We start from the raw sequence: 25,337 nt of genomic DNA, 5'->3' as shown, positions 1-25,337 counted from the left end.
CACTCTCCCTTCTCATAAGGAAAACAAATTACTTCACTACAGAGAGTCTCACCTACTTGACATTAAATACTGCATATAGCTGTAGTTGTATTTACCACACAGAGCAGTAATCCACTCACACATACTGCATCCTTGCTTCAGACAGGAAACCATGAATTCTCTGCAAGTTATCCTGATTCTGTGAAACTTTGCATTACTGAATAAAATGGTTTTCTTTCTCCAGTGAACTGTCCTTGTCTGTCTTCTGAAAACACCGAGTATCTATCCGAGGCACAAAGACTTCAATGTCAGAGAAAAAGTTCCTGAGTGTATTTCATTAAGAAATAAAACTACTACAATAAACATGGTTTTATTTTTTTCAAGGGCTGCAAACTTTCCAAGCAGAGCATGAACTTTCAGACATTCTGTCAGAGCATGTTCTTGCTGTGCGCCGGTTAAAAATAACTCTCAAGCGGGAGTGCTAAAGGGCTGCTTTTTATAGGCTGCATTATTAATCCATCACATGCACGAAATTCAGGTTGCCCACAAAACAAACCTTGTGAATACAGCTGAATACAGGCATGGCACAAATGGTCTGCAAAGCTCTTTCTGCAGGATCTCTACCTCCATTCAGTTGCACCAATGACTGGTGCTCTGGGGATTCTTCAGAGCTGCGGAACAGATGCCAGGCTTCTGCTCACTCTATTGCTATCACTAGCAGCAAAATCCCCATATTATTATCTGTTCAAGTTGGAAAGCTGGTAGCAAAGTAAAAGGAAATATGATTTTGTGGTCAAGGAGATAAAAATAATTCTGGAGAAATGGGCTGTATTTCTTCTTCTGTCATTATGTCTCTGTATGACACATAGAAAACCTTTTAAATCAACACTTCACAGGTGCCACCCCTCCGTCACACCTGGCTTGGGAACCAGGTGCTGAGGATCAGAACTTCTGTCCTACAGAAATGTTAAGCAATTACAGTTTCAACGCCGTTAAAACTATCTTTTGCAAGTATCACTCTTGAACAACACTAACTATTCCAAAATCACATCAGAGACACGTAAAAATGTATCCGAAATTACGGTCACTTAATCTTTTTGCAGCTCAGTTATCTACCTGTGAACCATGGCTAACAGCTCATCCATCACCACTTGTGAAGCAAATGACTGCTGCAGTGATGAGCACCACTGAGATCCCCATGGGAACATCGCTATCGCCGCGATCAGCCGAGGGTCTGAACAGCACAATGTTCCTCAACAGCAAGGACAGAACAAAATCAACAGCAGCTGCATTCTGCACAGCAAGCATCACAGGAACTCTGCAGGAGCCATTATGTTAGAGAGACGCTCAAGGAGCTGAAATGAGTCATTAGGCAACTTTTCCTTCGGTCAGCTCTACTCCATGAAGGTAAAAGCATGTACTGATGTGGTTGGTTTTGTTGTCTTAACAGCCAACAAACCTAGTAAAACAAACCATGCAGTTCAAGTACCGTGTGGATGACAAGGAGACAGGAATTATTTACTACGCCATGTTAACGCTCACTCTCTGAAAACTGAGAGCTGCTATGTGGGACAGCTCTGTAAAAAGAGAGGTAAGACAAGAAAGTTCTTCAGCAGTTCAACTATTCACGAGAACACTCATCAGTCAACAACCTTTCAAGATGACTTGCTCTGACTAATCCATCCCAGCTCACCAACGTTCAGGGGTGATTCCAGAAAACACCATTCTGCAGCATGTATGATGTTTAGATGTGGTCATGAGCTCTTTAACGAGCAGGGAGCCAAAAAGATCCAGATGTTGGGCACATCCTGATGGTTACAGTGCGTGCTGGCACAGACTGGAGTTCAGATGCAGGCAATTTTCTGTGCAATTATCAAAGGAGATGGAACATCAAGATCACAACTCTGCCAAGAGGCACAAAATCAACTGGCAGATGCCCACTTCATACCAATTAAAGCACAGCGGCGCTGAAAGAGCACAAGGGTCTTAAGTGTCCACTCAAAGTTCTCCATCTCTGTAACCGTGAACCCGCTGCTCTGGGGAAGGCTAAGAAAGCACTGCTCCTACATGGCGTTGGAAACCAGATTCACATCTGATATCTCACCATGTTCTAGTAAGAAGTCTTGCAGTGCAGTGCAGTTTGTCATAACAGAGCACGCACACTCGCACCTGAACATCCGCACCACGTATCACACGGCGCACCTCTCCCTAGGGTCTCAAGAAGGGGCAGTTTATTTTTAAGTGGAACTTGGTCCACTTCAAACTCCAGGAAAAAAGCTCCTTCTGCAATGCAAACGCCTGCCTCCCTGAAGAGCAGATCTGTCACTAGTGGGCATTCGCTCCTCATACCTTCTCCACACTGTACCAGCACATTGTACCAATGGAGAATAATTATCAACCTATAGAGGGCAATGGAGGAAAAGGAAATGAAATAGGTTAAAAAATAAAAAATGAAAAGGAATAAGAAATGCTAGAGGAAACATTTGACAATCTTCTGCACTAAAATCACACGTGTATGTATTGTATGTGTCAGTTATACACACTCCAGAAAAGAGACTCAAAAGGGAAGATTAAGACTATAAATATAAACAGACCGCTTGAGGTATAATATTTACACATGGGACATAAGTGCTAAACTGCAAAAGGATGTAAACTTTTGGTCCCTGAGCACAGCTGCAACAGTCAGAAATGGCTGTACTGCATCAATCAAATCAGGCTGCAACCAGCTGCCTCCCCAGTGCTTGTGTCACAGGCACAACTTCCCCCTCCACAGCACAGCAGGCTGATAGGAAGAGGTCACCATATACAAGCTTCTACCTCTCTACTGCAGACCTTTGCCTCCTGACCTCCTCCTATCTCCTGTGCCCACAGGACACAGTTTGTACGGATCAGAAAGCTATCACACTCACCTTCATGTCCTCCAGGAGAGCCTGCGGATCTTCAATGCCTTCTGGAACACACTTCTTGTTCTCTGGGAGAGATTCAAGCTTTTCCACAAGGGCTTTCAAACCCTTCAGTTCAAATTCTGTGAGATGAGTCCATTTGGTTGAAACTTCTGTAGCTGGAGACCCCGTTGGTGTTTTGGGATAATCCGTGGGGGTCGTTGATTTTGCACTGTCATCTGACTCATTAGACAAAGTTCTTTTTAGGTACCTCATTACTGTGGCTTTTTGTTTTCTCCCCGCACCCTCTTTTCCTTCTGAATGTGTGCTGTTGGGTGAGGAGGAGCCATCCACCAGGGATTTGGAGTTCTTATCCAAGCTGTCATCCTTTTCCTCCCGGATATGAGCATCACAAGATTCTTCATCCATGTCTAACCACGAATCTGATGAATAGCTGTCTATGCTGCGTTTTCTCTTTGCATCTGAAAGTTAGAAAAGGAATGCTGAATCTTTACCCAATATAATTTATAGTTTAATGCTTCTGTGACTGGGACTAGGAGCTGCCTATTTAAAAGGGCACTGGATAATGCCAAGTCAGTATGCGACAGGAATGAGCTTTATTCAGCCTATTTTTCTGGGTTGTTTTTTCATTTGTTTCATTTTTTTTAATGCTGGCCTTTTTAGTTAAATCTGCTCAGTTTAAATGAGTGGGAAACATTTGGGGGAAAAAATATGCTTTTTTTAGCACTTCAATCTTCTGTGATTTCAATTGAGAATATGCAGAGTTCACATACAATTAATTTTTCTGGCAATCCAAAAGAGATCAGATTCAGTAACCTTACAGCTTTAAAATAAAAGTTAGCAAATAAAGAGGAAAGGAAAAACGATGGGAAAAAGCACGTTAAAATGCACTACAACATCTCCTTTAAAGCAACTCTGCATAGCACAAAACCAATTTCTCAGTACTCTCTGTTTGCAAGCAACCATTGGTAAAACAAAAACTTCAATTTGTTACTTCACAAATACTCTTTGCTCTTCAGAGACAGAAGATTACAGTTGTACTTTTTCTTTTTTGCAGACAAGTAGCCTAAACACACTGAGAAATGCAAGGACAGAGAGTCACGTGATGTTGCTTCTCTAACTGCAGCCCCTGATACATTCTAGGTACTTTTTGAGAAAATTTAAACCCAAGTTTCTGATTCTACAGAACTATTTATCTTAGTTTCATATTAAGTCTCCCCTAAAAATCCCCACTGTTACCCAACTGTAAGCAATCGAGCCATGAAACCTAGGTAGGAAACTAGTGGCCAAGATTCTGGTCACAGCCAAATCCAGCTCCACGTGTAGTACAGGCAAACTTCCTCCCTGCATCCCCCACTAAAACTTCACCATGAAGTAGCAAGAACGCAGTTTGTTTTGTGTGTTGAAGTGGTGGCATGCAAAACTCCAGCGCAGCTTCTCGTCTCTGCTCCATGCTAACATACCTCCACGCTTCTCTTGGAAAAATAAAACGGATTAGAAAGTATCTTAACCAGAACACTTCAGAAACACTAGGTTATCCAACTTCTATTTAATACTGCTTTTTCCTTTGTCCACAGAAGCCAGCACACTTATCCACCTCGAAGCTATATAATCAGCTTATGTCATTTTCCCACTTTACAGTTGAAGAAACAGATGCTTGGGAGAAAGAAGGATTTCTCATTGTCACACATCAAATCTAGGGCAAAATCAGGAATCAGAATCCAGTCCCTTGGGTGCAGCACTGGAGCCTGTTCTCAAGGCCATGCTGCCCTGGTGAACTATTTAGCAATTGACTGAAGCACAAAACCCCATTTAGGTGGGAGAAGACACCAGCAATAAAAAAGAAGCAGGAGAGAGCAGATACACATCCTTGTGCTGGTAGTACTAGTACAGTGCTATCAAATAAATTGGTGTAATGCTGTACAAAGAAAATTATGTTTCTGTCTTCCTGTGCTGTGGCTCTGCTGAACAGGAACTGATGGCTGTAACTGGGGCAAATCACGAGCACAGATAAGGCATAAGGAAAGAGAGGGAGATCACGTTATGGAGCTGTGAATAATTTACTGCAAGTAATGCTCTGGTGCTAAGAGAAAACAGCCTTCAAGAGAGCTCCACTTTTTGTCTCTTGCTCTGATCTATTGAAACAAAAGGCAAGAGGAGAGCAGAGCATCACAGCATAGGAGGAACCATTCCCATCAGAAGCAGGCACACCAGGGCCAGCAGCTCAGCTGCGTCCGCTGCCACTGCTCCGCACAAACCAGGCACTGCTGCACCGCTACATCTGGGAATGGAGAGTCACTAAGTATGAACACACACACAAATTAATCTAACCTCAAGATGAGCCATCATGAGACAAGTGCCCGTTTGCATGCCTGACAGTTATGTGATGGCTGGCCTAACTCTACCCATGGGGCAGGGCTTACTAATAACCTGAAGTGCAGCAGCCTGTTCTGCAGCACTGGAGGATTACAGTCCTGTTACACCATCAGATTAAGAGTGGACTGCTTTCAAGACTCAACAACTGTCTGCTGCTGTTGCTAATTTAAAAACAAAAACAAAACAAAAACAAAACAAAAAACAAGGGAATCAATAATGGATGGATATCTTCACAATGAGGAAGGTTCAATTTTGTGTTTTCAAGAATTTTGTTATAATGCAACATGCCATGATTTTTATTTATTCATTTTAATGAATACAGTGTCTGATTCAGAGTTACTACGCTGTACAAGTATGCCCTACATAAATGTAATCTGTACTTACTTTGTCAAGAAGTGCATTTTAAGCACTATACTGTGAGAGCACCACTGGCTTGGAGGTTTTTTTTATAAAGCCTCTCCATGGAAAAGAGCTCCTAAGTGCAACTGTGGTTTCTTCCAAGCCAGTGCCCCAGCCAACACCTGGTTAGAACTCCAGTTTCTCAGTGGTTGGCCAGTTCAGATTCCCATCCCACTGAGGCTGCCCTAAAGGCCTTCACCATTCCACAGTGCTAAGGAAATAAACCCAGGTTATACAACCTGCCCGTGGTATAAGTCAGAAGAGCAGCAGCTTCCCAGGTTTGACCACAGGGCAGAGCTGGAAATGCCCTCTCCCCTCCCCCCGCCCCCCTGCAATTCAGTTCTCTGTGATTCTGGGCGAATCACTTAACTTTCTCCACGTGTTACAAGTATCCTTGTACAAGAAGGATAATTTTACAGTTTCTTTCCTTGCTGAAAAGTGACTTCTTGTATTACAGGACTTAGAAGATATGGAGGAGGCGAGGTGTAATTACAATATCTTTTGAACTCTTTACAGCAGACCAATATCTAATATCTACCTTGCTATTTCCAGTTTCAAACCCTGGCACAGCAGTTCCTATTGGTCTGCTAAAGACAGCAATAACATACTTGTTAGCAGGAAACCAAAACAGCAGCAACCTGAGCATACCAGAAATGTACTGCATGGAACACTCCGCACAGAAATCACTCAACGTAGCCCAGTACCTGTCCATCAATAAGTGAATCTATTCTGTCCCCTGAGAAGGAGAAAATAAAGACATGGCTCCTTCACCGTGCCAGAGAGCAGATTTTCTTCATCCATCAGGCCTAACACACAGTTACAGCCATCCTGTTAAAATTTTAGCAATAGGGATCTTAAAAGCTGCAGGCGACAGAGAAAGCGTATTTCCGATAGCACAGTATCTTCTCCCAATTACTCTTTGTCAGCTCACTCTCAAGATCCATATCTCACTGAAGGTCAATTGTGCTTGAAAACATCCAGTACAGACTCATTCATGATAAGAGTAAAAATAATGAAGACATATCCCTCCTGAAACACTGCATGGTCAAATCCAGCTTGAAACCCAAATAGAATCCCCTTCTGACTTCAGCTGGCAGGATAAATGTTGCAGCTGAGGGGCAGGGGAAAGATAAAGGGGAGGGAAAGAGATGGTGTGCTTTTACAGCAGCCTGTGATTTCTATCATGTCATCATTCCCCTGAGCGCCTGCCCTACAGTGGCAGAGATGAGAAGAACAGCTCTCCCTGCCTAGGAGGCAACTGCCTGAAATCTCATTCTGGGCCTGAAGAACAGGAAGGGAATCCTCAGTAGTCTTCTCCTCACTTAGAAGAGCAGGCGTTTTCATTTAGGGAGTGGGAACGCTCAGGGTTTTTGCCTCACCTGCAAGCACAGCTTGTTTGCTTGTTGTTTTCTGAAGTTTTGGGAGTCCAGACATTTAGAAAACAGAAATACAAAGAACAATAAAAACTGCTAGAGTAGCATACAACTATATTGACAGGGTATTACAACACAATCACAGTAATAGATTTTCTTGAGTAGGCAGTGTCTGGAAAGAGTCATTCGTGCCCAAGTACATAAATACTGTGCAATGAAAATGTAATGTGAAGAGTCTAAAGATATCCTTAAAACACAAGTGATTACAAACTCAGTTTCCTGTGTTCTCCAAAGATGTTCCCCATCACTGCAGTAAACTGTTTTTTTTTTCAAACAGAAGAACTGAATCTCTACTGAACCTATGAAAAATCAGCACCTTGTGAATCCCAGAGACCATGGGCAGCATCCCGCGTGCTCTCTGCAGGATGTCAGCAACTAGAAGTCATCCCTGTTGCTCCTGAGATCCAGTGGGACTGCTCTATCAGAAGGTATATAAGAAAAGAAAGCAGAACAGCTCAAGGGTGGAATAAAAGAGAAATACTTCTGGAACCCAAAAGAAAAGTTAGTAAGTAGACATTTAGAACAAAGTGTGTCAACAAAGAAAAAAATTAACGGGGGAAAAATCAGAAACATTAGTAACACTATCATTCTTCAAGAGAAATTTCTGAAAAAGAATACAAGGATGTGGAGATTTTTTTCTGAAACCAAGGAGGACAGAAGACAATTAAATCTATCGAGGGGCCTGCAGGGAAGTTAAGTACTTTATTCCATTTCTCTTTAAGGAGAATGACGGGAAATTCTTCGTCAAGGGATACTCTCTCATGGGAAATCAAGGCACTGCTTGAAGATAGAGAAATCTCTAAGGAAGAGATGAGCATTTAACAATTTAAGGACCTTAGCAGTTCTGAAGAAAAGTTTCTAAACCAAAGCAGTCAGTTTCTGGAGCACTGACTTCACTTAAATCTTCCATCCCACTGCGGATGCACAACAGTAAGATAGAGATATCACAGAACAAACAACTTAATTCAAGGATTAAAATTCACGGAGATTTACTCGAATCAAGAGGCTGGATGCTGAGATCAGTTAAAAGAAAGACAAGCAAGTATCTGGAAGAGTATTACTCAAGCAGAACAAACAACATATCTTTGTAAAGGTAAATAATGTACCTTTACTCCTGCAGAGAACTTGATAAATGTCAAACTGAAAGATCCAGCAGATATAGTAGATCTGGGCTTTTGAACTGCAGTTCTCAGCTAAATAATTATTTTAAGGTTAAGGCTCTGCCAAGAAATAAAAAGCAAGTGTCTGACAAAGTATAAATCTGTCACTCCTGGAGAGAAAAACCCTGGATGTCAATGTCAGAGATTTTATCAGCATGCTAATACCTGAAGTCAAAAGATAGCAGGCAGGCAGATGAACCACATGCTGTCAGTGGATAGCACTTCAGTAAACTGGAAGAGGTGATCTGTTCAAGACAGCAACAACAGCCCAGGGCCTGGCACCAGCATCCCTGCAGTGGGGCCACACATCAGATCAGCCCAGCAGTCTCACTGATAACAAACATGTTGCGTTTTTGGGAGGGTTCATTTTCTGTCAGGTCACTGAACTGATTCAGCTCACAGGACAAGAGCCACAAAACCAGATTCTCATCTTATGAGAGCAGTGTGTTTCTTTTGTTAGCTTGAAATGGCCATAAAACCATGCTGAATTAACAGTGAAACAGTTGAGAATAGTGTCACTTTCCAGCAGGCCAACAACTGAAGGCTCACAGACAAGAAGACTGTCAGGTGACATTATTGTCACCAAATCATTTCCCAAATAGCTGGGGCTGACTTGATGCCTGCGCAGTTGAGACTTCAGTCTTGCAAAATAATCCTTTTCCATCCAGACACTGGACATCTATGGTTCTCAGTGAGCTTTTATATGATTGGAATATCTCCCAGTTAGTTACTGGATGGAGACACATTTCATGGGGATCACCAAATCATTATCAGTAATTACTGAGCTGGGCTTGAATTCACACTGGTGATTTAGCTGGAAAAGGTCCCATCTCAATATCCTGAACCATCCACTCTCCGTATCTAATTTGTTCTGAAATCACACCTCAGTGATCTGGCACCCCCACCTTGCCAACAGGAAGAGCCTCTTTCTGTGCCAATGGTTTTTATAACAGGAGGTTGGATCTTTATTTCGTAAGGAATGCAGTTACCAGAGTTTTGTCGTTGCCTTTTTTTCACATTGCTAATCCAAGAGGCCAATTTGTTCTTTGTTCAAGATGATCTTATACAAAAATTCCTCCACGTGGAGTTCCTCTTTCACTATCCCTTCACTCAGGGTCTCAAAAAGGGAGGTAGCAAGGTCCACAGACTCGTTCCAGTAAAAGGAAGGAGGAAAACAGGGTAGTTCAGAAAAGCAACAACTGGAATTGCGCCACACTGATGCAAAGCTCGCACCAACACCAAGGCAATGCCTTCCTGCCCCAGGCACCCCCATCCATCTCTGCTGGGGTCCATTTTCAGCTGTTGTTTTAAAGGTTTCTGTGATCTCCTTGTTCTTAGATTATAGATCACGTAGGTCTGTGTAGGTGTACGCTTGGTTTTGTTATTCTCTGCAACTAGAAGTCAGTCACCAAACAGAAAGAATTAAAGTCAAGATTAAAGAAAAGAAGCCAGGTTTAGTGACCAAACTGCATTCTGTAGAGGAGACACGCTATAAAAGGACTAAATATCCATCCTACCAGAGCACATTTGCAATGCACGCATTTCTGGCTACTAAGGTACTGTGCCAAACACAGCAGTAAATCCTCAACCGTTTGGCAGATCATCTCAACACGAACAGTACTGAAACCAAGAAATAAATGCATCCAAAAATTATTTTCCTGGGATCTGCTTGCTTAGGAATGCTCAATAAAGACCAGAGTAAGTTGGTGCTTCATGAAAATGCTTAAGAGTCAAAACCTCCCCACCTCAAAACAAACAGTTTGTTAGAATTTCTACAATTCTCCAATTTAATTTATGATCTTCTCCGTAGGAAACAAAGCAGTAACTAGCCTAGGGTGCCAGCATCGGTTTGAACACGCAGTCAAAGGATTCACTCACCAATTAACATTGATTCTTTCTGGTACTCTTTGCTGAGGTGGCAGCGCTGGGTCACACAGGACACGTATCTCTCCAGAACATACCAGCACATTTCATAGTAGAAAGGATAACGGAATTTGGCATGCACCTGAAAGCAAGAGCGAGACTGTCAGTCCACGGGGAAGGGAAGTTTGCAGCACAAGGGCCAGTCATCATTCTCCTCATGTTATCAAGAGCACAAACAGTGTGCAGGGGGAGGGGAGGGAGGGTGGGAGCCGCGTGAGCCGTACGCCTTCAGCATACAAAATGAGAGCCTGCCTGCCTGCCTGCCATGATAGCATCATTTCTTGGTTCAGTAATTTGTATCCTCCTGGGGTGGCGGGAGAGGAAAGGGTTTGCGTTTCTTGTGAAATCGTGGAAGTGATGGGTGGCCCCCACAGCATTATTTACCTACAGTATAAACATAGGGTGGTCACATACAGATGTCAGTTGCCAGAATACAAGTTAAAATAGAAGCTCATTTTTTTCTTTTCCCAAGCACTATCAGATGATTTTTTATCAAAATGGCAGCATTACCTAAAATGACTCAAGCAGGAAATGCATCTTTTCTAATTATCGTCTTCCCAACAGTTTGATTAAACAAATGAACAAATTCTTAATTACTGGTAAATACACATTACAAGTAAAAATCTGGCTTGCGGTTTATGCTTAATATTTTGGTAGCAAGTTAACTTTTACCACAAACAAAACAGAAAGCAGGACTGTAACAAAAGACTGCCAAGCTGTGCACTTTTTCTTCCATCTTAGACCTGTTGTTCTCACAGAAAAAGCTTATTCTCCAACACTGTACATTTGGGAGATTATTTCAGATTAAGAAGAAAATTAAGAGGGTTTCGCAGCCCTCCCCTGCAGTTTGCTGTTTGTGGGAGTCACTGCACCAAGGAAGAACCTAGGAAGCTCCTAAAATGCAACAACATACATAAATTGCTTGTGATTTGTTAAAAATGGATGCCATGCATCTTGCACGCTCTTGTACTTAACGCTGCACACATCTTTCTCCTGGTGACACAGAAATCTGCATTTTGCAGGCCTGCACACATGCACTGCACAGGATTATAGGAACTGCTTTAAGACACATTAAGCACTTTAACAGCTCACCTAGCCAAGAGGCGTCTGCCCAGCTTTAATAAAAATGCAGGACTGCACTAGAAATACCGTTACCTTGGAGAGCCCATTTAAACAACCAAACAATACAGAGCACCACCTACATCACCCAGAAACCTGCAAAGTCAGAACAGATCCACTATCAGCAGCATCAGGCAGCTCAGGCTTGGCTCTGCACAGCAAGCACAGTCAGAGCATCTGCCTGGTGACAGCAGCACCCACCTGAGCATGCTGAAGACTTACAAGAATGCCCATGCTTGAGAACCATTCCCAAGGTGGGTAAGGAACTTGCTGCTGTTCCCAGAGGAAACACAAACACTTTCAGCAATGAAACAAAATGTAATTAGGGGAAAACGCACTGTATTGTCCCACTAAAGGTATCACAGTGCCAGATTTAAACACAACATGGCAATTCCCAGAAGTTAGGATTTCTTAAATCCAACACAAATGCAGCTGACAAATCTGAACTGCGTGTCGCTACGGGTCATGCATCCAGCAGAACTGCAACTCTTCCAGTGTTTCTCTGCACTGTTTTTGTTTTGTTACAAAACATACTGGAAAAATAAAAAAGGAAAAGGAAAAACCAACAAGCATCCCCTTAAATGTGAGCATATTTAACCCCCGGGCCTTCTTGAAATAGAAAATCTTTCCTTCGGTTTAGTTATTTGTCACAAAGAAGAGACCCAGTCACTTATCACTACTACAGAACACAGGGGAAATTAGCCATGCTAAAATATATGCTAATAAAGGAACTCAAATTTTTCCAAGAGAGCACTGCAGGAAACGAAATTTGCGAAGAATTGACTTACAAAAACCAGGAAGCCGCCTTCCACCCCTCAGCCTTCAAAAGGTTTTCAGCCACATGCCTGGGAATATTAAAGACATCATTGCTCAACATTTGTTGACAGATTCTGAGCTTCACCAAATTTAGTTGTTACCAATGTTAATTCAATGTGAAAGACAAGGCAGTAATGCATGCAGTGCTCCCGTTATGTATATCAATCTTTAATATTCAATTTGAGTTCCTAATTGCTTCGCTATCAATGTTCCAACCCACAGCAAATCCCTCCATGCTTCTGTAATTCACCATTTGCCCAAGAAGGCTCTGCTTTCACAAACTTTCAGAAGAGCTGCCAGATAAGGTGAGAGACGCTGTGCAAAGACCTGCAGTGGCTTCTGCCATTACAGCAAGCCTAACTCTGCTTCAGAAATCTTTTAAAATTTGCCTAGTGGAGAAGTAGAGAGGAGTACATTATTTATGACATCTCTGGACATTTATTAATTATAATGGATAAGAACTGTATTGCATATATGTCCACGCTTCCACCACTGTTGAGTTATGATCAAATGAACTCTGATTTTGGAGAAAAAAAAGGAAGAAGTTCTGTGCTCAGTTTAAAGTGTAGCAGCTGATATGGCCACTGCCTGAGGATCAGATCCCCCACCAGCAAGGAGACCGAGTCCATCGTCTAATGGGCATTTCCAGATCTAACTTCTATGATTAATAATTTACAATCCACTGAATATTTTCTCTAATTATTCCTCTGCAGTGAGAAAAATCATCTCTGGAGTATGATCCATTTCTTCAGTTCAAAGTGAAATAATTGTAGAGACTTGTATCGCCCTCCAAAACAAAACACTCCAAGCAAGCAAGGCAAGACTTTCCTTAAGAAATTATTTCCCTTCCACAATATCCATGAAGATGACTACAAACTCTATTTGTATTTCATCACTCCAATCAGAATCTTGGAAACCAATACATGATTATTTATAAGTTATGGTAGTATTTAAAGTTAGCAGATTAAGTTCCACAAAACCAGATCAGCACAAACAACATCATCTGTGAGTGACCACCTTACGTGTATCTGCCCCTCTGCACGTTCAAATCTTTTAAAGGTGTTACATTTAGATGAGTTGAGCCTCAGGTTGACACGTTCTCCCCCTTCAGCAACACAGAGCTGTGACACCCCTATGCCAAGCTGATGCATCTCAGCACGGCAGCCTGCTCTGCAGTACTCAAGCTGGTCTAGCAGAGAGCTAAACAGCTTGGCCTATTTGACTAGCTGTTAATTGGCCTCTAGGAAAGCCAGACTGCAAAATGAGAGTCTCTACAAACTGTAAGGCTGGAGAAGATTTGTTTACCTCAACTGCACATTAGGAGCTGTTTCCAACAATAGACATGTTTTTTATTACTCCTTAAAACTATTTTAAAATGGCTATAACCCTCTTAAGAAGTCTCCCAGGGATATGAGAAATTAAGCTAGAATAAGCATGACAAGTACATAAACCAGGCAATTTTATCAGGCTGTAAATCAGCATTACTGTTTCAACCATGTATTTATTCTTGTCTTAGCTGCTAAAACAATAACAACTACACCTAGCATAAAAATGACTCTGAATATCAGCAAAGATGATTAAGCATTATATAGCAAGTTTAAACACAGTGAAACCTCCATAAAATTGCTCTGTGCCAAATGAAGAGGGGAAACACACCTGTATTACACTTTGATTTGAGTGTGGCGAATTACTTCGTCAACCACATCATGTAATTTACTTCTGTGCTGCACACAATGGAAAGATCAATACTGATGAGAAAGTCATTTGCAGTACGTTCACACTGCCAAATCTGTGTGAACTGCTTACTGTATGGAGCCTGCCATCCTAGCCTGTGCATGGGTAAAATTATTTGGACAAATAAAATTATTTGCACAAAGAAATCACAAAATGTGATTGGCAAAGCAAATAAAGCAAAACACACCAGAATTCTATTTTGAAAACATTTACCCTTTAAGATTCCTGCATGTTTTTTCTTGGTTTTTTTTTTTTTTTTTTTGTGGGGGGGGCGGCCGGTGTTATTTCCAAGTAATAGTACTGACGTTCCCATCTCTTATCAAACTTTAATTGCAAGGTTTATATTTTGTTACAGTCTTGAACTCTTATATTCTTCAGCTGTACACACAGGTTTGTTACAGTAAAGCTGCCTAAAAGCACAAGTCTGCAAACACAGGCACAGGATGCCCAATTCACACTGCTAGCACAACACAGTACAAGAGCTGAAATAGTTACTGTAAAGTTGAGGAAGTTCTGGGCTGTTGGCTTACAATGGCCTTTTTTGATACCCTGAAGTATTTTTTGAAAGGGAAAATTATAAAGAAAGACATTGGACTTTAAAGAAAATCAAACAAGTCAAGGTCTGATTTGGGATCTCCAAATGTTGCACTATTCCTTCAAAAGAATCAGTGATAGGGCATTTTTAAAGAGGCAAATATCACACTCTGAGAACCTTCCCATAGGATCAAGCTACCAGTGACTTTTCAAAGGCATTTCAGTTAACTGTCTGGCAGGTTCCTAAAGGTTACAAAAATACCTAACCATAATGGGGCAATCTGCCTCCTGCTATAAAAGCTTTGGAGATCAAAGCTGCATCCAGTTTCCCCAGAAAGGCCTGACATGAAGCACTACTAACCAGTTCCAGCTCTAGCAAAACGTGTGGCTTGGGGTTGCTAAGTCCAGTGAGAACAAGATGTCAGCTCTTCTACTACATCAGGAAGAAGAGCATTTGCTTGCCATCTTCCCCACAGACATGAATGGAAATAGTTTCTTTTCCCTTCAAGTTGCCAGTGCCAGTATCTATCACGACAACAATGCACCTTCACTTTGAGGTGCTGTACACGTACCCTGCACCGTTGGCTCTTATTTACAGACACTAAGAACCTTCCTGTGCCTGGCACCTTCGTGTAGCCCCAGTCCACCTCTGGCCTCCTGCTCTTTCTCTGAAGGGCTCCTACAGCTCAGCTCAGCACCCTTCATTCTGCAAAAGAAGCTGGTGAGTCCCTTCTAGCTTCTGCTATCAGAACATTTTCTTGTTCAAGTCCCTTTACTCCCAGATACTTCACATTCCTGCCTTGGGAACATCTACTCAAAGCCAGGCTGAACTCTACTCTGTCCCTTATTTCCACTCCTGTTTTCCACTACATTCTTTCCGTTCTAGCTGCTCTGAATTTCAGCATTTGCCTTTACCTGTCTTCCTCTAGGAATTCATTTTTCTACTTAAGATTCCTTCTTCCCATTAAAATCACTCTAGGAAACCAAACGCTTCCAGCACTGCTTTGTGATGTGAAGATTACCAGGCCTTGCCACCTCCTGCAAAATCAGGGAGCAGCCCCTTCCCAACACAACACTGGCAGAGAGGCTGGCAACAGTCTTCCATGCACTGAGCTAGAGATGCACTCCTGAACAATGTTGGTGTCTCAGACGACGGCATTCTCACACAAAGGAAGATGATCTGGGGCAAAAAGCCCACTTGGAGCCAGAATTGTGCCTTCCTGTAGAGGTGAACACTGAACACTACTGATGTATGATTTTAAGACTTCCTAGTGATGAAGCACTGCAGCTTCCTGCTGTTTTGCAGCCCATTCTCCATGAGCACTTCACCTAGTACATGTGCCAGTGGTTTATCAGCACCACTGCAATAGCCAGCTACAGAAAGCCTCTATCTAAATTTGCATCACATTGCTCTGATTGCCTTGCACAGTTTATTTAACAGCCTAGTAAAGTAGTGGCACTTCCTTTGGATTCTGATACTTGAAATTCAGCCAGGAACTGAAGTTTATCAATGAACAGCATCACTTTCACTCCCAACACAGAGGCTGCACGGTCAGCTCCTCCAGGACGCCGGACCCTTTCTAGAGGCAGATGCTACACCCAGATGAACATCACAACCTTCAGTCTAATGTCTCAACCCAGCCTCTGTCCCATGACATTTTCCACTATATTGAGTGACTGTAAAACAAAATCCTGCTAAGCACAGAAAATGCTGTTTCATAAGCAGCCTCTCTGCAGCTTTCTCACTTCAGCTGTGGACAGCAAAACCATCTCAGACCCATTAGGTCTCCATTCTTAGATGTCTATTGCCAGTGTGCAAAGACAAACAATCAGCAGGGGATTACCAGAAGTACAGGCACAAAGGTCTGTGGTGGCAATAGGCTTCTGTGCAAAAGGGGATGTGTTTAAAAAGTTCAGTGGGCAAACAGACGATACAGAACGGACGTGTCTGTAGGAAGCAGGGGAAAAACAGATGAGTAAATGCCACTAAAAATAGCCAGCATCTGAAAGTCTCATTATTTCATGTTTACCTCTCAATCAATCTGACATGGAGATCCCACCAGCTCTAGTTTCTCAGAAAGGAATACAAGATAGAGACAGGTCACAGTGACAAAGAACTGTTCAGTTAAAAAGAGAATCGAGCGTCCTTACCCTTGTTCTGTCCTCAATTTCATAGATGCGAAGCTGCATGGGAACATTAAAGCTATGCAGGATATTTCCACCAAACACCAGAGAATCTACTGGAGTATAAACCGCATGTATCCACCCTAGAGAGGGAAAGCAAAGAGCTGAGAATGCCTCGTGCTATGTAGTATTACAGAGCAATTTATCATCACATTTTAGCAACCCCATAAACCCCATTCTGTGGGGGATGAGAGGTTAAAGCTGTGACACGTTAAATGGCACCAAGACTAATAATAGCAGAAGGCAGCATCTTATGATGTACATACAGTCTCACAACCCTCTGTATATTGAGCACTATTAATCCACAGAACAGTTACAGTGTTTACTGAGAACACGCAAGCTTGTGACTCAACCACATCCATGACTAAGAAGTAAATTCAGTCTGCTCTACATTCTTGGCTCTTAGACAATCTTCTGGCACCTCCAGAAGGGTTGCAAATCATGTTAGCAGTGGTGGTGGGCTAGGGCTAGAACTGGACTGAGTCACATTCAATTTGTTTCACTTCAGCACCAGAGCACACATCCTCAGATATCAACAATTTCAAGTTATTACCAGTCCTCCTTCAGAGGTGAAAGTTTCATATCCTATTATCAACTTCCTGAAGCAACCGAAAATCTCTCAGTCTCCAGTTAAGAGACTTAACATTTCTACTACTCAATCTGATGAAATTGCCCTGGTCCCATCCTGGAAGGGACCAAATTCACTTTTCCCAGGCTCCAAAGCGAGGGAAGAATTTTCTACCACAACAAAAATCCAGGCACAGCAATTCAGGCAGCCATACACAAGCTCTCCTGATTCTGCATTGTTTGCTTGGGATGTCAGGAGCTGAGGGTCAGGCTATGCAAGTCTGTAGCCTCTGATCTCTGCAGTGAAAAAAGAATTGATTCTGCTAATGATCTGGGAACCACAGAGACCAGATACTACATTTTTCCCCTTTTTAATGAAAAGCATTACAATTTATAAACCAGCAGATAGCAAAGCAACACAGAGGGCAGTCAATTTTCTTCTAACTGTGCAGTACTTTCTATTAAAGCCATGGCAGCTTCCCTCCTCTTCAAGACCAGTGAGAGAACAGGGAAATGCCATTCAGCATACAGGGTTCTTCAGCCAGCAGCCACAAAAGCCATCTTCTGCTACAATCCTTAAGCCATAAGGACCAGCCGAGCTACATCCCAGAAGTCCTTGAGCTACAGCAGATGGCAGAGGCAGGGCTTTCATTTAAGGGCATATCAGTAGGAGTCAGGAAGGAAAAGAAATCAACGCAGGAATTTTTTCCCTGCAAACACCACTCTGCATGCATTTTTCTGAATTTCAAAACCACAGAAAGGCTGAGGTTGGCCAGGACCTCTGGAGGTCATCTGCTCCACCCCCCGCTTGAGCCAGGCCACCTGCAGCTGCATGGGACCGCATCCAGGCAGCTTTTGTGTATCTCAAGGGACAGAGATACCACAGCCCCCTCTTGGCCACCTGTGCCAGTGCTCAGTCAATTTACAATGATAAACGTGATGCACAGAAAAACACAGGTGGCTTGTAGCTGTGGCACCTCAGGTATTACCACATCTGTCCTGCTCCAGTTAGCCTAATTACAGAGTCCCCTGCTACCATTCAGCATGTTTGACAATCAAGAATAACCAACTAGAGAGGATTTTTTTTTCCCTTCCTTTAAGGGTAATTCAGCAGCCATAGAAAAAAAAACTTCAGCTAAAGCAATTCATCCCCTCACGTGAAATACATCAGTCTGCACTAAGAGCAAAGTACTGGCAAGATTAATGACAATCCCGATCCTGGTCTTTGGGAAGTAAAAAAAAGATGCAAGGTCATTTAGCGCTTCCACCAGGTAATCAAAGATTTCTGGAGTTTAGGGGAAAGAATGGAAACCCTGCACTGAAGCGTATCTGCCACTGAGTCCCCAAAGCTAACTTACTGGATAGGTGGCAAAATCGCTGGCACAGTAATTAAGTTTGTCAGATCCAGAGATGAACAAACTGAAGCTCCAACAAGTGGAACGCCTGGTGCACAGCTACACAGCTGAGTGGTGGCAGAGGTCAGGGCAGGAGCAGCCAGTTACCAGCACAACATGGAGCAGCCCTCACCACTGGCTTCCATGGCAGCTCCACCAGCACACGTCAATCCGCGTACGAACAGATTGAGAGATGCAGCAAGTTATTTCCATGGAATCTTCATCATCATTCTAAATACAGTCTGTTATCAAAGAATTACAACCCAATTAAGAGCAACTGATTAACTGAGCTGAAACCTGGCTTTCTAGACATCTGTGAAAGGTAAAATAAACATTCTTCATTTTACAAAGAAGTAAAACACCATCAAAACACACTTCTGTTTTTCAAGTGCCTCTTTTCAATACAACCCACTCAGTAGCCTCTTCCTACAAATTATATTTCCTCAGTGAAAATTCCACACTGGAGTGCAATCGATTTCATTTTTTCCTTGCTGTTTGGGTTTCAGTCTCAACACAAGCTCCCCAACCTCTCAACTCTGTGCTATTAAATGTCAAGGATCTTTGTACTAATGGCCTCTGGACTTCCTTGGTAGCAGCCTCAACATCATCCAAGAGAAACATGAGCCAATGATGCCATGAGCCAATGCTCCAAAAAATGGGGTCCCAAACATGGCAGTTCCTCAACAGAATGATTATCTAACACAAATGGAGCTTCAGTGTTGTTACTGGAAAGCTAGAAGAGATGCAAACTAAAGGACTTCCCTAAAATACTTCACACAACATCTGGTTCTGCAGATAATAATTAATTCCCTATTTATGTTTATAAAACAGATAGCTACTCATTAACAAACAGTGAGCACTTCAATCGACAGATGTAAATGCCTACCTTCTGAACTAAGGCCCTTTGAGATACACATATTTCCAATAATAAGACAGAAAGACCTGTTCCTTAATGACATACTTCTCAACAACAAAGCACTGAAATCCACTCGGGTTAGGAAATAGATTAAAAATAAACCAGACATCAAGCAACCCACAGAAAGCCAGTGACCATAAAAACCTCGGAAGTCAAGTTCCCTACCTCTATCCAAAGCAGAGCAAAACAATTTCCACGTGTGGCTCGGAGATGAGTAAGGACAATATTTGGGTGCCCCCCATTCCACATGGGTTCCAGGGACACGCCGGATCTCCAGCAGCTCACTTGCTGCCACAGGGAGGGCACAGCCCTGGCAGAGCTGTCACCTGGATCTTGGCCACTCAGCTGCAGAGCGTTCTGCAGTCACACTGCATCCCAAAATAGTTTCAGCTTGCCTGAGGAACACGGAATATTAAAACTGCAGAGACACAAACATGGAAAGGTGTGTTCCAGGGACGCAGGACACTACGTGCAAGATTAGTCTAAAAAAGATGAACTGACAATGTAGAAAAACACAGGAAGACTGGCACAGAAGCTACAAGGAAAAAAAGTCTGTTCTAATATTAACAAGAGTGTGTACAGAGAAAAACTGAAGACACCAATACCAGAAAAACAGAAGCAGGAGGAAAGAGACAAGCAGAAAGCAGGAAACACTTTCCACAAGCCACACTTTCAGGAAACACTTTCCACACATTATTTTGTGGAAATGAGCTCTGGGAAGAGATAAACTTGGATGGCACATTCAATTAATTTCTACAGATTAGACGCAAGCAGAGCTCAAATCGTGAGGAGGATGAATGTTCATTGTGACCACAGAGAACAAAAACACCCATGTTGGAAGCCTCCCAGCTGTAGTGGTTTGTAAAGAGAGAGACCTCCAAAGAAGGTGCACATATCCATGAGGCAGAAATGAAGGCCACTGGGATTGCTTTACCATCATCCGCACCCGTGCACCCCGCCTGCACCTGAAGAGGGGCACCAATTCTCCCTCAGCCATTGCTTTCTGCTGTTTACATAAACTCTGGTACACTCTGCTGCACAGCCCTGGGTGTTCCACGGGTTGTTGTGAGGCAAGAGGTGAATAACTTCTCACCTTGGTAACGCTCTGAAAGACAGCCATGTTCTCTCAAAAAACAAACAAAAAAAATGTGGAGGGGCTGCAACACAATAACATACCACAAGTGTAATTTTATACTTAACGCTGAAAAAGAAAACCAACCAACCAACCAACCCAACACTGGCATAGTAACAGAAGAAAAGGAGAAAAGATAGAAAAAAATCCAGAAGTCGAGACATCGTTCCTTTCTGGTTGAAAGACAAACAAAAGCACCTGCTGAACATTATCTAAAGCTACTACTAAATCATACAGATGAGAGAGACACACAGAGGCTGTGTGGCCTCGGGGATCGATCAATAAATAGAAAACTTCCTCAGAGGTGATCGGTTTCAGCCGGCCTGCCTCACCAGCAGCGCTGCTCATCACGGCAAGGCCAGCCCTCCCCTGGCAGAGGCGCCGCGCACACGGAGGCAGCGCTGCTCCCCGCAGGTCGGTGATGCTGGTGCAGCTCCGTGCCGTTTGTGGCACGGTGGGATTTGCCCACTTGGGTTTCTTTCTGAAGTTATCTTTTTTATTTCAGTTCTTGGTGATTAATGAGCATTTCTCCCTTCTCAAAATAATCCTAGATTATGAAGCAAAACCAGCGCTGAGCAGGAATTTTATTGGCGAGACTCTGAAATACCCTCAGCTGCTCTACAGTTACAAATTGTTCCACTGCTGCTATGAAAGGCTTGAATATTTAGATGTTATCATCTCCAGTAAATCAAGAAGGTAAAATTAACAGTAAAAAAAAACCTTTTCTGAACAGCTAAGAGAAAGATACAATCTCATTATCTTATGAATTTTATCAAACAAGGATCATTAAATATTGCAAATTTGTTAGATGATTTCAGAGGACTGCAAATTCCTACTGCACCTTCAAGAATGCAATTATCCATCTGTGAATAATAAAAAAGATTATTAACAAGTAAAGCTATGGGGCAAATTGACTACCAGCTCCAAGGCAAACCTACGGTACATCTGCTTCCAGCAGAAACTGAACAGGTATTTTGCTTTATAACATAGAAAGCATACACATTTTCCTACAATTCTATAGCAGCTTGGTCTGGAAAAGCTGAAACAGTCAAGTCTCAAAAAGAAAAACCAAAGTGACAAGAGATGACCTTCCAGTGGACACTGCCAGCAAGCGAGATGTTATTTCTCTCCGTTCAAAACAAATGGTTGAGTCATAATGGCATCCACAACCAAGTATAACTAGGAAATGCCACGTTTACCTTTTAAGAGTAAAAACTTAATTTGTCCCCAGCAATGTAGGTAACTCAGCAATTCTCAATCTTACACAGTTTGATGGGAATCAGGCAGAGCACTGCAGAAGAACAGAACTAAAATTCAATGTTATGCTGTCACCTTCTATCTGAAAGCAGACAATCGAGGCAAAAACTCTCCTCTGTGATGCTCTTCACTGATCCCCATCGCTCGATCCCCACAGGTTCCAGGCATGGAGCTTCCATTAATGTCAGGGGAAGCCCCTGAGATGGAAAAAGCAAACAGCAACCGAAAATAGCCAGGCAGTTACACAGCCCTAGCACAACTCCCTGCAAAGAAATATTTACCAGTCAGATTTTAATAGCCCAACATCCTCCTTGATAGAAAGACTGCGTGCTACCTTCTGGCCCCATTACACAATAATCCATCAAATACTGGCTGGCATAGCAGAGGCCACTTGGACCCGCGCTCTTACAGCAGGCAGAACCGTGCTGATAACCGCTGATGCCGTATCTGCAGCGCTCTGCATCCTTGCTGCTTGCTGCCTACAGTCTAGCACAGAACATCCCTTTCTGTTCGTTTTCCTTCCCAAAAAACATTCTTCCAAGAAAAGCCATTATTTCTGCATTTGACTGAAAACCAGAAGTTTGGAGCACTCTCAAGTTACCATAACAATCATCACAGAACAATGAGAATATTTTGCTCGACTGTGGCTCATTTTTCATCTCTCAAGAAATTAAGAGATTTTAATAGCATCTTTCCATGTGCAAGGCCCCACGGCACATTATAAAGAACATTAAAAGTAAAGCAACACAAACGGCTTTTCTCCCCCATGGAGGACTGCCAAACTCCAAGGTGAAGCACAGCTTTTGTAAGAGAAACGTGCAGCCACACCAGAGAGAAGCTTAAGAGAAAGCAGAGAGGCACACCATGCCAGCTGCCAGCAGGTTATCTTCTCCAGATTTTGATCATGGGAAAGGCTCATAAATCAGTGCTGCAGAAGTCTTCGACAAGGTCTAATAGCAGCACATCATTCAGTTCTTGGAAGTGTGCAGTGACTTCCTGCACCACGGATGGCATCTCGCTTGGGCTGCTACCTACAGGTGTAAGGACGAGCCAAACAGCTCACAATGGCTTGTATAGTGGAGTGTTTCAGAACATTTATGGAATTTTTTCTTAGAAAGAAACAAATGACCTTAGCATATCTCATGCCACTGCAATATCTTGCCCGTAGAGGACAACACAGACGATACCCCATCAGATCCCTGAACACTTACCATCAAAACAACAGATAAAAGAGCACCTGGATTGAAAAAGGATGACTTTTTTCATTTTGGTTAAGCTTAATTTTGAGCTTGGGAGCCAAGTTTAGAAGAACACAAGAGGAATGAATATGGTATTCTGAGAAACAAGATGAGAAGAGAATTCCACACATAAAGCACCACTTTAATAACAAACAACTCAGAAGAAAAAAAAAAAAGCACAAGGAAAGAAGCAAAAGGTGGTTTACAGGGCATGGGGACTGGAGAAGATAAAGGGTAAGAAGTAGGGAGAGAACAGGGTCCACTGAAGTCATTTGGTGGCATAAAAGAGGAAAGCTATTTACTTTCAAAGCAAAAGGACAAGCACTAAAAGCATTCAAGAGCAGGCTAACACATCTGCCCTGACTTAGTGAGCAGTGCTTTTCTAGCAGGCTGCAGAGAAGCAGCAGTCATCATCTAAGTGAAGAACAAGTGGCTGCATACAAGCCAGAGAAAGTGCTTCCAGTAATCCTGAGTGGCAGAAATCAGGGGGATGCTGCCCAAAGGCCAGCTCAGCCTGCCCCTCACACAGCCATCAGAGACACCTGAATGCTGTCTCCATAGTTTACACCTCAGAGTACCCAAGTGCTCTCACTTGCACATCCCCAGTGCAAACCATCGCTGAACACACTCCCTGTACAGCTAACAGCACAAACAACTCTGGACAAGCTCTACACTTGTGACTGATGACACTGTTGTGTGCCCCTGCTGAGACAACAGCTGCACACTGAGATTACGCTCTTCCTCTTTGGGAACATCACAGTTTACACCTCAAAAGAGAAGCACTCTATAAATGCCCCTTCTGGTTGGCAGATGGATCAGATATGCAGCATCCACTGTACACTACCTCACAGCAAGATGCTTTACCTTCCCCACATTTCATCCATGTTGAACACTGAGCCATTTGAAGGATTAAATATTTCTTGTGATAACATACACAGTGCTCACAGCCTAGGGCCACAGCATTCTTTACTAATGTCTTTATTAACAAGGACAAGTGATCTCCCATCCTAGGAAAACAAACCAGATTTCTACAGGGAAAAAAAAATTGTGCTAACACATATAGTAACTCTTGCTTCCTTCTCCTCTTGATCTCTCAACTGCTCTCACATCTTGAACATTAGTCTGGCTACAATCCTCAGCACGTCAGAAAGCAGTATATTTGTCAACTGGCAATTAAATGTTGACATCAGTTTAGATTATACTAACAGAAAAGGCCACATTCTTCGTTAAATTACCACTTTACTGCAGACTTTACCAGCGTTGATCATCCTTGACTCATCAGTGGGAACTGGTAAAGTAGGAGGTGAGAGCTTGCAACAGCGCATCACTTGTTGGGAAGAGCCCTACAGTGCCATGAAATGTGCAGCTTGGGTCCTATGCAAGGCAACAGACTCAGCATCCCTCAGAATCCCAGCTTAACTTCCCCCAAGCCCATAGCTGGGAGGGCCTCCTAAAATACTGCAAGGTGCACCTTGACCCACAGTGACTCACTATGCTGATAATACTTGGACAATTTTCTCCTTGATTCCACAGCTGTGATCATGCCTCTCAGAGCTTTCCAGGGTTAGGAGCATAGGTAGAAATTAACTGGTTTAAGCCTAATCCTGAAAAGACGAAGGCAGTGATGCAGAGGGAAATACCCCGAGGCCCTGGTGAGCACTATAATTATGCCTTCTGAAAGAATAACTCCCATTCTTGTGCAACTGCTTTGTAGTTTCAAGGATTTACTGGATCTACTGCTGATCCTAGATTCTCAAAGAAACCTTCCATCTCCCACAAGCCTATGATCTTACTCCCCCATGTGTCTTGTTACAGCCTTCTCTACCTGCTTCATCCTTTGCGCTGTGATGATATAACAGCATTGCTAGGACCACCCCCAAAAATGACTTGAAAATGAGAGCACAGCAGGATATTTTATGCAAAAGGCCCTTCACTGCGATGCTCTTCATTCACAGTCCAGCTGAGCACTAATTTTACCATTCCACACTTTCTGAGCACAAGCCATTGCACCCGAGTTGAGGCTGGTTAAGAGTTTATCAGGCTCAACTGAAAGCATGGGACAGACTGGTTTTATAGGCACCCATTACCAAAGCCCAAGCACTAAGAGCTACAAAGCACATACAAAACACATCCTAACATAAACCAGTGTGATACTCTCACAAATGACAGCAAAGGTCACAAGAACTGACCTCTCTGACAAGGCTACGCTCAATTTGACCTGGACCAATTTCAACCGGGCATTTTCTACTTTTTTAACTAACGTGACAATATTG

General features: G+C 42.8%; 1 protein-coding gene across 12 annotated transcripts in view; it reads right to left on the bottom strand.

The window, feature by feature from the left end:
• The window catches only part of KDM2B (lysine demethylase 2B), a 103,239-nt gene that overhangs the window by 40,371 nt on the left and 37,531 nt on the right, over window positions 1–25,337 (bottom strand). For all 12 annotated transcript variants that reach the window (XM_042828819.1, XM_042828812.1, XM_042828814.1 and 9 more), the window contains 3 exons: window positions 16,528–16,643; window positions 10,129–10,255; window positions 2,889–3,343 (listed from right to left, as the gene is read on the bottom strand). In XM_042828819.1, the coding sequence (XP_042684753.1) occupies window positions 2,889–3,343; window positions 10,129–10,255; window positions 16,528–16,643 (698 nt within the window). The remainder of the gene's footprint in view (window positions 1–2,888; window positions 3,344–10,128; window positions 10,256–16,527; window positions 16,644–25,337) is intronic.

Source organism: Centrocercus urophasianus, unplaced genomic scaffold (genome assembly GCF_019232065.1).
Source record: "Centrocercus urophasianus isolate 14NV4802_14NV808 unplaced genomic scaffold, USGS_Curo_1.0 seq_30, whole genome shotgun sequence".
NCBI classification, from domain to species: domain Eukaryota; kingdom Metazoa; phylum Chordata; class Aves; order Galliformes; family Phasianidae; genus Centrocercus; species Centrocercus urophasianus.
This window is presented reverse-complemented; position numbering and strand designations above follow the sequence as displayed.